The 13,261-nt window shown below is 37.9% G+C and overlaps 1 protein-coding gene across 2 annotated transcripts in view; it reads right to left on the bottom strand.

The window, feature by feature from the left end:
• cdk5rap1 (CDK5 regulatory subunit associated protein 1) overlaps positions 1–13,261 on the bottom strand; it is a 205,607-nt gene that overhangs the window by 65,479 nt on the left and 126,867 nt on the right. For both annotated transcript variants that reach the window (XM_087272514.1, NM_001110379.2), the window contains 2 exon segments: positions 6,672–6,792; positions 6,332–6,565 (listed from right to left, as the gene is read on the bottom strand). In XM_087272514.1, the coding sequence (XP_087128640.1) occupies positions 6,332–6,565; positions 6,672–6,792 (355 nt within the window).

Here is a 13,261-nt window from a genome sequence, read left to right as displayed (position 1 = left end):
AAAAAAACAAATACATTTATAGAGATGGTTTACAAGTATATAACTTTACTCATATGGGAAACGGGAGGCCATGCACGTGAATGGTTTGTGAGCACAATTAAGTGCACTTAGTAGAGGTGTGAACCTATACTGGTCTCACGGTTCGGTTCGGTTACGATTATCATGCCATCGATTCGGTTCAATTCGATATCTCGGCGCATCACGGTGCCATGACGATGCTTTCCATATATAGTGTTATATTTTAGGGGGGAGGCTATAACATGCTGTCTGTATAAACACACAGACACACAGCAACACACTGCCTCTCATTCAAACACACTTACAAACATAGACAGCATCAAACAAACAAACACACACACGCACACACACACAAACAAACACACTTAAGCCCTTGCAACAGGGAGAGCTCGCGCTTAGCGGAGCAAAAAACGAAAAAAATAAGCACTTTTCCGACGGTCCCTTACTGAGAGCTCCTCTCAGCGCGAGCTCTGCCGGCTAAAGTAAACGCAGACTGCTCGTAATGTCGAGCGAAAAAAAGATAGACAGCTGTGAAACATAACTAGCTTTGTCAAAAGACTTATAATAAATATGAAAAAATGGGTAACCTGTGTGCCCTTTAAGAGTGTTTTCACACCTGCCTTATTTAGTTTGGTTTGGTTCCTCTGGGTGCGGTTCGTTTGAGCAGGTGTGAATGCAGCAATTGTACTAATGTTTGCACCAAGACAGACCAAAAAAGCGTACCGAGACCTCCTTGAAGAGGTGGTCTCAGTACGGTTTTAAACGAACCCTGGAGCTGTTCTTTTGTGGTGAGAATATAATTCGAACCAAAACAGACTTAACTGCAAAAAGTACTGTGCCTTTTGGAATAATTCAGCTGCCGTAGGCCGATGTGCTGTGCATTAAGGGATATGGAGGAAAATTATTTGTTGACAGTGTTTTACCAACAGAGAGAGAGAGAGGAAAAAACATTACCTGATGGATTGTTGGTAATATTTCCGCAAGATGACTGTTCTGTCCTTAACATACTGTCCCTTAGTGATTGTTTTGACAATTAACAATCCCTACACTCAATGATATGCAATGATATGCAATGACAATGATAAACTCCCTACCCTCACATGACTCTGAAGACAAGAAACTCATTTGCCAACAGGTTTAATGGTCGTAATCGGTAATGGTTGTCGGTAGGTCGGTAATGGTTGTAATGGTTTAACCATTTACAAAGTGAAACTAAAACACTACTTGTAAGAATTACCCGTGCAATACACAATAATTATCTTGCCAAATTAAATATTAAACATAAATTCTGCTTTCATCAAATATATTCCAGCACAATGACCATGTCGCAGTTTAGAAAAAATGAATTCACGCTTCCTCCTGAAGTGACGTGCGATGCATTACAACATTGTTTTCCAGCCCCGGTCGCGCTTCATTCTAGAAATGTATAGTTTGTCTAAAGTAACATTTTGTATCTGTCATTTCGTTTACTTGCAGGAGTTCATTGACTTTTTCCCGCACGTGAACTCTAACCAATCGATAAACAGTTTAGGAACTATAATCAACAACATCTGGCCAATGAGAGATCTGGATTTTGTCAGATGACTGCATTTTGGTTCTTTTCAACTGGTTCAGAGCAAAGCCAGCAGTGTGGTGTGAAAATGCAACCATGCATCATTTATTGCCCTTGGTCCGGACCAAATGAAGTGAACTACAGATGTGAAAGCACTAGTTTGTAAGGCACTTAAAGACTGTAAAATATATGGACGTAGTGTCTGTGACGTCACCCATAGGTTTCTGAAGAGCGCAAAAGAAGCCACAAGTAGGCACGGCCAATCGTCGCCATTTTGTTTGCGCGTCATCGCACTCACGCCGGGATACCAAACAAGGGCAAAGGGGCGGAGAGCAGAGCTACAGACGCATGCTGGCATTTTGCTTGGACCTGGCTAGACACACTTTACTTTGGGAAAACGCTTAATACATTATCACCTGCTACTCGTTTGTGTTCTGACTACATGTGCTTGGCTGTGCACTATATCAATAAAGTGTTTAGACTTCTAAGCTTCTAAGTGCGAGCCAGGGCTTTTATCGGGCCAGGCCAGGCCGGGCTAATCGCCCGGGAGGTTGCTTATTATATCTTAAGTAAAGGAGAGTGTTAAGTGTTTCAGCACATAAGAGCAACACGTAATAAAGCCTTTATTTTGTTGCGCTCAGGAGCTATGCACTAATAAAGCTCTTTATGTATTTAAAATATGCTTTTTTAATTTTACCATATAAAAAAATATAAAAACATACACACTAGTTTGAGGACACAAAACACATTTTGAACGTGCAGTTTTCCCTGATGCGTCTGTAAAGTGCGGCGCAGCTGGAAGACAGAAAAAAAGGTTGCCTAGTTTTTGCTTTCACTCACCCCGAAAATGCTGTTTGCATGATTTGATTAATATCACGAGATCCAAATACTTTATGAATAATATTTAAAACCTTCCCCGGTGTGTATTGTTTTTAGAAAATATCTAAAATCTTTTTTTTTTCAGAGAGGCTTTTGAAAAATGAAAGTTATATGGCTTTAAACAGTTTGATATAGTACCTAGTTGTTATAGCTAACTTTTGTTAGTTTTATATTGGTTTATTTATTTAATGTGATTTTATTATTTCCAATATCTGTAATTCTTTAAATTATTTCAATATAGCTTAGGCTATTTTATCTGACACTATTGTTTAGAGCCTAGAAAAGTGGACACGAAATTTGTAAAGTTTAATGTCTTTCTGTTGTAATCATATTGTGTATTATCTCTAAAATAAATAAAAACAATAAAAAAGAAAAGAAAAAAGCCGCTCGCGGCATCAACAGAGCTGTGAAGGAAGCGCTCTTTTCCTCGGTCTCACACACACATACAGGCATTTAAACGCGCACAAACACACCTTTAAAACTTGACAAAAACTCTCGAAAACCTTTACTGTCTATTGTGCCTTTAATATGGTGTAAAGATTATTATGCGTTATTGAATCATCAAGGAGGATGCAGCAAAGAAAATCACTAATAAATTAAAACTTCTTTATTATTTTATGCAAAAGCCTTACATTTTAAAGAGAAACATAAGGGCGATCATACGCCCCCAGACTATAATTTGTTCCAGATGTTTCTTTCCCTTATTTATTCATTTGTTTATGTGTTTGGCGCATGTACTGGCGTGCGATCGGAAATCTGTGCCTGCCTCTCCTTTCACTCCGCCCCGAAGCCCCAGCTGGCCCTCCTTGGCCCAAGGTATTCGGCGGGCCAAAAAAGGCCGGCCGCTGGCCTCAAGAAAGCCCCGATTTGGTCCGATTAGGCCCCAGAAGTGACAGTGGAAATGCGACTGGCCTTGGCTCGCTCGCTTTATGCGCGATAGTGGAAACGCAGCTACTGTATGACAACACTTCAGATGACTGTTTTACTGCCCACAGCTAATCAATCTGTCAGATTCTGGAGTGCATCACAGCTCTAAAGAACATTCTAAATAATAAATTATCTTAAATAAAACAAATACATTTATAGAGATGGTTTACAAGTATATAACTTTACTCATATGGGAAACGGGAGGCCATGCACGTGAATGGTTTGTGAGCACAATTAAGTGCACTTAGTAGAGGTGTGAACCTATACTGGTCTCACGGTTCGGTTCGGTTACGATTATCATGCCATCGATTCGGTTCAATTCGATATCTCGGCGCATCACGGTGCCATGACGATGCTTTCCATATATAGTGTTATATTTTAGGGGGGAGGCTATAACATGCTGTCTGTATAAACACACAGACACACAGCAACACACTGCCTCTCATTCAAACACACTTACAAACATAGACAGCATCAAACAAACAAACACACACACGCACACACACACAAACAAACACACTTAAGCCCTTGCAACAGGGAGAGCTCGCGCTTAGCGGAGCAAAAAACGAAAAAAATAAGCACTTTTCCGACGGTCCCTTACTGAGAGCTCCTCTCAGCGCGAGCTCTGCCGGCTAAAGTAAACGCAGACTGCTCGTAATGTCGAGCGAAAAAAAGATAGACAGCTGTGAAACATAACTAGCTTTGTCTTTCTGTAGGAAACACACTTTAGATCTTTTTAGGGTAAGCGTTTTTTGAGTTATTGCCGTCTATAACTAAATGTGTGTCAGGAAAATCGAAAACAAAACCAACTGAAGCGCGCTCATTTCTGGCGCCCCACTGGATATACAGCGCCCTAAGCAGTTGCCTATGGTGCCTATGCCACGGGCCGGCCCTGAGTTGGCTGAGTGTTGTAAATAACGGCGCTCACCTCCCTCGCGACAGAGCGCATAGGAGATAAATGACGTCACTACATAATAACCGGTTATGGTTATTACTGAATCGATACCGAATTGTCCGCGTCTGCATCGCAGTGCACCGAAAAAACAATTAATTTTGACACCCCTAGCACTTAGCATCCCATATCATCTGATAATTGTAGGAAATAATCAGAAAAAGAAACTGACTGTGTAAAACCACATAAACAAAACAAAAATAGGATGAGTATGCTGAAATCAGTGGCTAATCTGCCGGTGTCAGCGGAGGTGAAGTGACGGCGACCAGCGAGACCTAAGTTAGCTGTCAATCAATTGGCCACACCCTTATTTATGCAAACTTAATATTACCTAATATTAAGGAAACTGATGAGTTATAAAAAAAAAAATTCACCCCCCTCACAGTTGTCATAAAGGGTAATATTAGCTTTATGAACCCAAACCGTTCTTTGTACCAGGCTGTAAACACCTTTTTTTCTGCTGTAAAGTTGGCCATTTAAACAGTGGGCTCAATTAAACTTTGCTATATTATAGAGCCAGAACTTGCGGAATTTCGATGAATTGCAGTTTCAGTTACTTCCTTATTGGCCTCCCGAGGGAGAGCTGGAGGTTAACTTGACACCCTCTACATAACTACATAACTTGACACCCTCTTACGTTGCTCTCTAATGATGGACTTTTAGAATTTCACACTAGAAAGTTAACGTGATCTGGCTGCACCTTTTAGTTACTATGCTTTAAAAATTTGGAATTGTGTCTAATACAGTGAAAGAATCCTCTAGAATTTATGTTTTTAAAAAGCTCATTAAGACATACCTTTTTAAAATTGCACATGAATATAATAGTAAAGTATGTGTATTTTATGTATATATGTATATTGTGCAAGCGTGTGCAATGTATGTAAATTTAAATTGAACCGTATATGAAACAGAAAACTACACTCTCACTTAACTTAATGTATCCTTGCTGAGTAAATATACATTCATTAAAATATCTCACTGACTGTAGTAGTGTACTTGACCATTTAGGCATTGTAGTCTAACAATAAATCTTGAAAAAAAGGTTAAACAAAAGTATTTGTCATCACATCTGTTTTTAGCATCGATAATATTCAGAAATGTTTCTTGAGCAGCAAATCAGCATTACTTGATAATCACCATTATACTAGTTTAGCCTCAAGCACTAAATCCACATCTTAGAAAGATTTTTGAAGGATCAAGTGACACTGAAGATTTGAGTGGTGATACTGAAATTCAGCTTAACATTACAGCTATAAATACAATTTACAGTCACATACAAATTACATCTATATTTACATTATTGACCCATACCTCACAACTTAACTCATCCTTAAATGAGTGCATTTGAACCATACATTTATATTTTTTATTTGTTCAGGCATGATATGCAACTCGTATTCAGTTCAGTCATGTTGTGTTTTTTCTCACTTTTACTTTTGTTTTTAATATCAACTAACAAGGAGGTCAAAGGTTAATCTAAGAACCCTTTAGCTGCTAAACATCTTTATGTAAGTATATTTTTGACTGACTGCTAGACACTTGTCAGACAGTGATGAGCAACAGATGGGCTTGTAAATACAAGATCTGTGAGATGTATGTCCTGAGATAATTATGGATATAAATTCAAAAAGAATTTATTTTGAAATATTGCATAACATTTTGTGATGACAATTTAATTGTTCTCCATCAAAACAAATGTAGTATCCATCAATACAAATGTAGTATAGTAAATGTAGTTCTGTTTAGTAACAACACTAATGAGCGTAAAAAATCAAATCAAATCACAGTCTGATTTCATTTAATGGCTAGAATCTTATGGGGTAAAAAAAACACAAGCCTGACACTTGTAGATTTGTAGACACCTTTCAAAAATCAAATAAACAAAGCAAAATATAAAGTAAGTTAATGAAATAAGACACAATATCGTGCATTCCTAAAAATAAATAATACAGCCCTGCACTAACACAGCATGGCAAAAATGTAAGTTCATGCCAACTTCCTACCTCATCAGGGAAGTCTTTAGGGTGTGGTGAGGTGAAGCGTATCCTCATATTTGGATTGATAAGGGACACTCTGTCCAGAAGGTCTGCAAAGCGAAGACCTCCCTGTTTTGTGCGATATACACTCTGAAAGCCTCTGCTGAGTTGAGTGTTTCTCTCAGAACAGGAGAACTGCAATTTAGACAGGTCTCTATAGCTGTTCACATTCTGCCCAAGAAGGGTGATCTCCTTTACTCCCTACAAACAAACACATTGTCTTAAAAACAAATACCTGAAAAGGAGCCACAGGATTATACAATTATTATATTTTTATAACATAGTATTGTAAACTCCACCATTCTACCTGATCCGAAAGCATGCGAACCTCCTCCACAATGGAAGACATGGGTCTGCTCCTCTCTCTGCCACGAGTGAAAGGCACTATACAGTAACTACACATGTTATCACAGCCACGCATGATGGACCTACCATACACAAAACAAGACATTTTCTTTGATTTATTGTTTTAACAGACTTTAGTGATGGTAATACAATGAATCCATGTTGAGCAAAAAAATAAAATACTATACAGTATTGATCCTATCAATGAACCATTTCCTTTAAGTGTGAAAATCTAAAAACAATAAAAAACCTGCTTATGTGTTCACAACTCACACACATTCACCATTTTCAGCAGTTACACAAACTGTAACTATGTTAAATTGGAATAATTTTATTTGTATGGTACATATTATTAATCTTGTAATTAATATTGCCTATAGCAATTGTGGATATTTGCATGTAGCTAACATGTTCAGCCCAGGTTTGATTCTAAGGCAGAACAATGGTAACTAGATTATCAAAGTTTGTGGAGACAAACTTTGAGGCTGGCTTGAAAAAAGCCTATTGGTAATAGTACGTACGTACGTACGTACAGACAGACAGACAGACAGACAGTCTGATGCAGAGTTATGAGGTCACAAAGTTTGATCCAATGTTAAAGGTGCAGTAGGTGATGGTCTTCAGAAACATTTTGTGTTGTGCTGGTTGAAAGTCTCTTCACAGTCCAATAGTAATGAATACTGTAAATGATCTAAATGTGTTTATATGTATTTTTATATTCTGAGTAAGGCATAAAACAAAAAAATTGTTCATCCAATTAAATAGAGTCGGAACGACATCACCATAATTCTGATAAGCAGCTCAGACTGTCTGTCAGCAAATGTAGATTTGGACTTCTGCCCATCTGTTCACGCAGATCTGCCATTCGCGCGTGCACATCTGCATAAGCGGCCGCACAGTCACGAAACAGAACGGGAGAAATCAAATGCTGAATTGAAACTTTAAAAAACCTGAATCAATATTGGAGTTACTTTAGCACGCTCGAGGAAGGACGACACCATGGCTGAAGTATTACTGTTAGACAGGTAATGTTCTGTTTTAAAACTATTTTAGTCAGGCTAAGCTTATGTTAGATTGTTTTCTGTTATGTATGACTTATATGCACAGACGTGTTGTTCAGCCACTGAAATCTCCCGGTGAAAGATTGATGTGATTATTTTCAGTTTCATAAGGTCCTTTTACAGCATCGATAATGTAGATTTAGATTTATTTTACAACAAAACATCAGTAAATAGCGCTATTCCGCGTAACCTGCTTTTTTTGAGCTGAAGTTACTTTTATATTCACATTGGGTCATTTTTGAACAATGACAGCCTTTCTATACTGTTTACCATGCTTCTCTGAATATTTGCTCTGAAATAGCATGCAAGTGTGGCTAAGTAATAAATGTAATTCCTGCAAGGCGCTGGCACTAACTGTGAGGTAAAAAAAATTATCACATGTGATATTGTGTCCGGGCAACGCAGTGGCGCAGTAGGTAGTGCTGTGGCCTCACAGCAAGGTCACTGGTTTGAGCCTTGGCTGGGCCAGTTGGCAGTTCTGTGTGGAGCTTGTATGTTCTCCCTGCATTTGTGTGGGTTTCCTCCAGGTACTCAGGTTTCCAGTCCAAAGACATGCAGTACAGTTGAATTGGGTAGACTAATTTGTCCATAGTGTATGAGTGTGTGTGTGTACGAGTGTGTATGGATGTTTCCCAGAGATGAGTTGCGGCTGGAAGGGCATCCGCTGCGTAAAAACATGCTGGATAAGTTGGCAGTTCATAGCGCTGTGGCGACCCCAGATTAATAAAGGGACTAACCCGAAAAGAAAATGAATAAATGAATGAATGAATGAATGAATGATATTGTGTCCACTGAGTCAGGTCCAGGACAACTCTCATCCCTTGATTTTTCTCAGGGGCTCCTCCATCAAGTTTTTGTGTACACTTGAAAGTTCCAAGCATATCAGGAAGTGGCATCATAGGCAGCCTAGATCCTTATGCCATAATTTGCAGGTTTTGATGGTATATACTGCCTAAAGGGAAGCGGTCTCTAAATGGCATCAGCTGCTCATCAATGGTGACATTAGGCCCAGGGTTGTAAAATTTCTTGGTCAAGAAGACCATTCAATTTCACCATTTTTTGACGTCCACATTTCTTCTCTTACTGTCTGGTGGGCCTGGAACTGGCTGCTGACAAGCTGGTAATGGAGCTGGCTGCTGATGGGGTAGTCAGCTTCGTTTTGTTACTAAATGGTGCTCAACCTCATTCTCTTCTTCAAAGTCGTCAGACTCTTAATTTTTTAGAAATGTGATGCTCATATTCATCAGAAGCTCCTCTCTAGTCCAGTGGACCCGAACACCTTGTATGTAATGTAAACGCGTGGGGGGAGGTACATTATGCGATCATTGAAAATTTCTTCGGATTTATGTTCTTCACAGAAAATAAGTCAAAGACACTGAATTTCAGGTAAAAAAAAAAATGATTATGAGGTCACAAGGTTTGATCCAATGTAAAGTCTATGGGATTTTTCCGACAGTCAGATGTTTTTCGGAAAACTGAAAGTCAGATCAGTTGGAAAAGATATGGCATACTAATCAGACCAGTTTGGAGGTCTGGACCAAGTTTGGTGGCCATAGCTTGAAAGCTCTAGGAGGAGATAAAGTTGCAAATTTAGTCTCAAAAGAAGAAGAATAAATAAGTAGATAAAAAAATTAAAAAATTATAGTAAGATTAGAAAGGATTTCAGTAGTCTGGCTTTCACAAGCCAGCCTAATGATTATTAACAGCAAAAACAAGAGCTGTGTAGTGGGTGAGCTACATGCACAAGTGTAAAAAAAAAGCCATATGCACAACTGAATCTGCTTAACTGTACAATTAAATAGATAAAATCCAATGGTATTTAGCAACAGTTCTTAATGGCCTGTTTCCACTGAGTGCTACAGTTCATTAAGTTTCAGTATGCTTTTATGGCCGTTTCCACTGTCAAAAGGTACCTAATAGTGAACCGTACCATACCACTTTTTGGTTACCCTTTGCAAAGGGTGCCTAGCAGGACTTAAGGGTACCAAAAGGCAGAGCTAGACTCACAGCTGTTTACAGAGATATGTCACTCACTCGTGGACAAGCCAGAATAAAAACAAAGGAACTGTCACATATTAAATACACACCCAAGACATTATACCATAATAATATATACATATAATAACAAGCCATGGTCGACCGATGTTGTCCCGACCTGGTTGTCTTGATGAACAGCCACAAAGCCAAAAATAACTAAATTTGCTAATTTGCTATTGTTGTTGTTTAACGAGCCCGTCTAAAAGTGTGAGCGGTTTCACCAGAGAGCTCGCCGCGCGTCTATATTTGAAATAAAAAACTTCTTGAGCTTATATTAATAACGTGCGCGTGATTATTGAAGTGCTTCTGATATCTGATCCTTTCAGAAACGAACAAACGCAAGACTGACGCATGAAAAATTAAAGATTGTGTTGGTGACGATTAAAGATACACATGACGGGTTTGCACTGACTGGGCTATTTTTTGTGTTGTTTTTGAACCCAAACAAGGACTAAATGTATGCTGTGTCAGTAGGCATGGGCCGGTATAAGATTCTGACGGTATGATAACCTTGGATCAAAATATCTCGGTATCATGGTATTGTGATTACTGCTTTAAAATATGTATAAATATATATATATATATATATATATTTTTTACAAGTCTGGCTAAAAAAACTTTTTTTTTTTTTTTTTTTACTTCTGCTGTCTTCATTTGTTTCAAAAACAGATTTCTTTACCATTTAAAATGGCATCTTTGGATGGAGATACTGTTGTGTAAAAAAAAAGGAAATAAAAAAATCTTACACATACCTTGGGAACGGTATTACATAAAATGTTTCAAAACCTTGACTTTTCCAAACCGCGGTATAGCTTGAAAACCATTATTGTCCCTTAGCTGTGTGTAGTGTTTTCTGTAATTGGTACCATATCAGAGAATGTAAGGGTCTGTATGTGTTCATATTGCATTTATTTTTTTTTCTTCATATAAAATCACAAATGTTGTAGTAGTCTATTTTGCACCATCATTGATCTGCAGTTATAATGAAACCATGTTCATAGAAATGTTAGTAATGAACATTTATACACAAGTATTTATGTGTATAAAGCATCTGTTTTGTGAGTAGTGCTTCTCATATGATATGTGAACAGTCATTACTGCTTTACTTTGACATTTTCTGTAATGAGAATGACATTGACTGAAACATTCAGACATACACCATTGGTTCCCTTTACGCAATGGGAACGCAAGCCAGATAAATGTGACCCAGTCAGTGGAAATGAGCCATAGTTGTTAAATGCAAGTACAGCAGACTAGAATCAACTTTTAAACAGAAAAATAAATGTTTAATAGCTTTCAGGATTTCAGATAATTCAGATTAAACAAAGACAATATTGCATAATGGTCAGTGCAAAACACCATAATGCAAATATGTCCTATGAGCAAATAAACAGAAATCATTATATTCTGGTGCTACCATCTGTAAAGTTTCTCACTGCATTATTATTTGAGTCTAGAGCCCTGATTAAACATGCAGTAAGACTCATAATTCTTACCTCTCCTATAACTACTTTTCTCACCAATACCATCACAATGTTTTAATTATCTGCCTACTATTTCTTTCCTGTTGGCTAGTACTCTTGTGGACACCCGTTACACCTGATTAACTGAAGTTGAAGCTGACGCAATCATCATAGCAGCATCAGCCAATGAGATTAGTCCGCAATCGACGACTGTCCGAGCTGGTGTATTTGAATAAAGCGATCTGGTTGGCTGACGCGCCCATAGGCGCTTGAAAACTTGAGAAATTCCCAGCTTCTGCAGTGAGCAATGCCACTGAAGCGGCACCGACAGATTCACAATGTGGTTCGGCAACGCCTGACATCACCCATTGAAAGTGAATGGGAAGCATTGGCGCTGATGCCCCATGTGAATGGGGCATTAGTGATAACAAGCTGCTTTAGCTTAGATCAACTTACCTTACTTTTAGCAGGCCAGTCTGCAGTTCTAAGCTAAAGCTATATCAAAAATGGTTTAAAGGGGATCTTCTGGTTGGGTAATTTTAGCAAGCTTTGCAGCTCAAATTTACAACTTTTTTAAGGTCCCCAATCCTATGGCTGTGTAACTCAGATTAACAAATAATCTGCAATGAGTTCACCCAGTATATAACATATTATCCATTACACATATCATTCATTCTTCAAATCACTCCCTCTCTGCTCCCTCTTCCAACTATTTTTGTTAAGAATGGTTCTATGTACAGGGTCAAGAGGACATTAGGCACCGTGGTCAAGGTCATCGGATTCTGGTAGACTGGGAGGGATACGGGCCAGAGAATAGAAACTGGACCAGCCCGGGACACACTGGACCACTCACATATATCGATTGACTTTTTCCACTTCTGCAAATCACTCTCCTCATGAGCACCAGGTGACAGTCATCAGGTAGGCATTACTGTCTTAAGTTGGGTTTGTGTTTTTCTCAGGCTACTCTTTTTTTTTTCTTCTTCTTCTTCTTCCTGTTAGCTTATGCACCCATGTACATGTTAGTGATAACAACTGGAATATTTCACCTGTTTCTGTTCACTCTGATCAAATCATTATTTAGTCCATCATGAATCCCCTCTTACCTTGATTATTTACAATTAAAACCAGAAGTTTACATACACTCTAAAAAAAGAAACATAACCAGTTTTTTAAAAATGTCTGATGGTAAATCATACTAAACGTTTACTATTTGCGGATTGTCTTCATTCTAAAACGCTGTTTTAAAACTTAAACGCACTAGTGTAAAAAGGGCCTTAGTTCCATCAGACCACAGGACATGTCTCCAAAAATTATAATTTTTCCCAGTGTAATTAAGAAAATTGTAATCAGGCTTTTTTTGTTGATTCTGGCTTGTTGATTTTCCCATGTTGTCACAAAAGGAAGCAGAGTGTTTGAGGTTTTCCTTAAATACCATTCTACAGTTATGCCTCCAATTAACTCAAATGTTGTCAATTTGCCAATCTGAAATTTCCAAAACCTTGACACCATCATCTGAGCTTTTTCAGAGACATAATAATCTTACTGTATGTAAACTTGACTTTAAAGAAAAGTAATAACAATTTCTCAAAAAATATCTCTCTCATTATTTTGCTATTAAGCATAACAGAAATAAATTTGATAATCCTAACTTACCTAAAGGAGAAAAAGTTTAGTAACATTAACATCTGACTTTTTATTATTATTTTTTTTTTATGTGCCTTTTAAACAGTGTGTGTGTAAACTTCTGGTTTCAACTGTATCTAGGGTTTTTCCACACATTTTACCCTTGGTCACAATAAAGCCTGGATAAATGAAAACCTGATTATCTATAATCACATTTCACACTCATAACATACCTGGGGTTAACAAATAATCGTGTGTATTCTTTAACAGATGTTTCAAACTAAACTTCTAAAAGCTAGGTTAACATTCTTTTTTTTTAATATTTGCAGTTTGACTTTGGAACCTTTTTACAACTTTTTTTCAAG

This window comes from Danio rerio, chromosome 11 (assembly GCF_052040795.2).
Source record: "Danio rerio strain M-AB ecotype USA chromosome 11, GRCz13ab, whole genome shotgun sequence".
Classification (NCBI taxonomy): domain Eukaryota; kingdom Metazoa; phylum Chordata; class Actinopteri; order Cypriniformes; family Danionidae; genus Danio; species Danio rerio.
The sequence above is the reverse complement of the archived record's forward strand: the minus strand, read 5'-3'. Positions and strand labels throughout refer to the sequence as shown.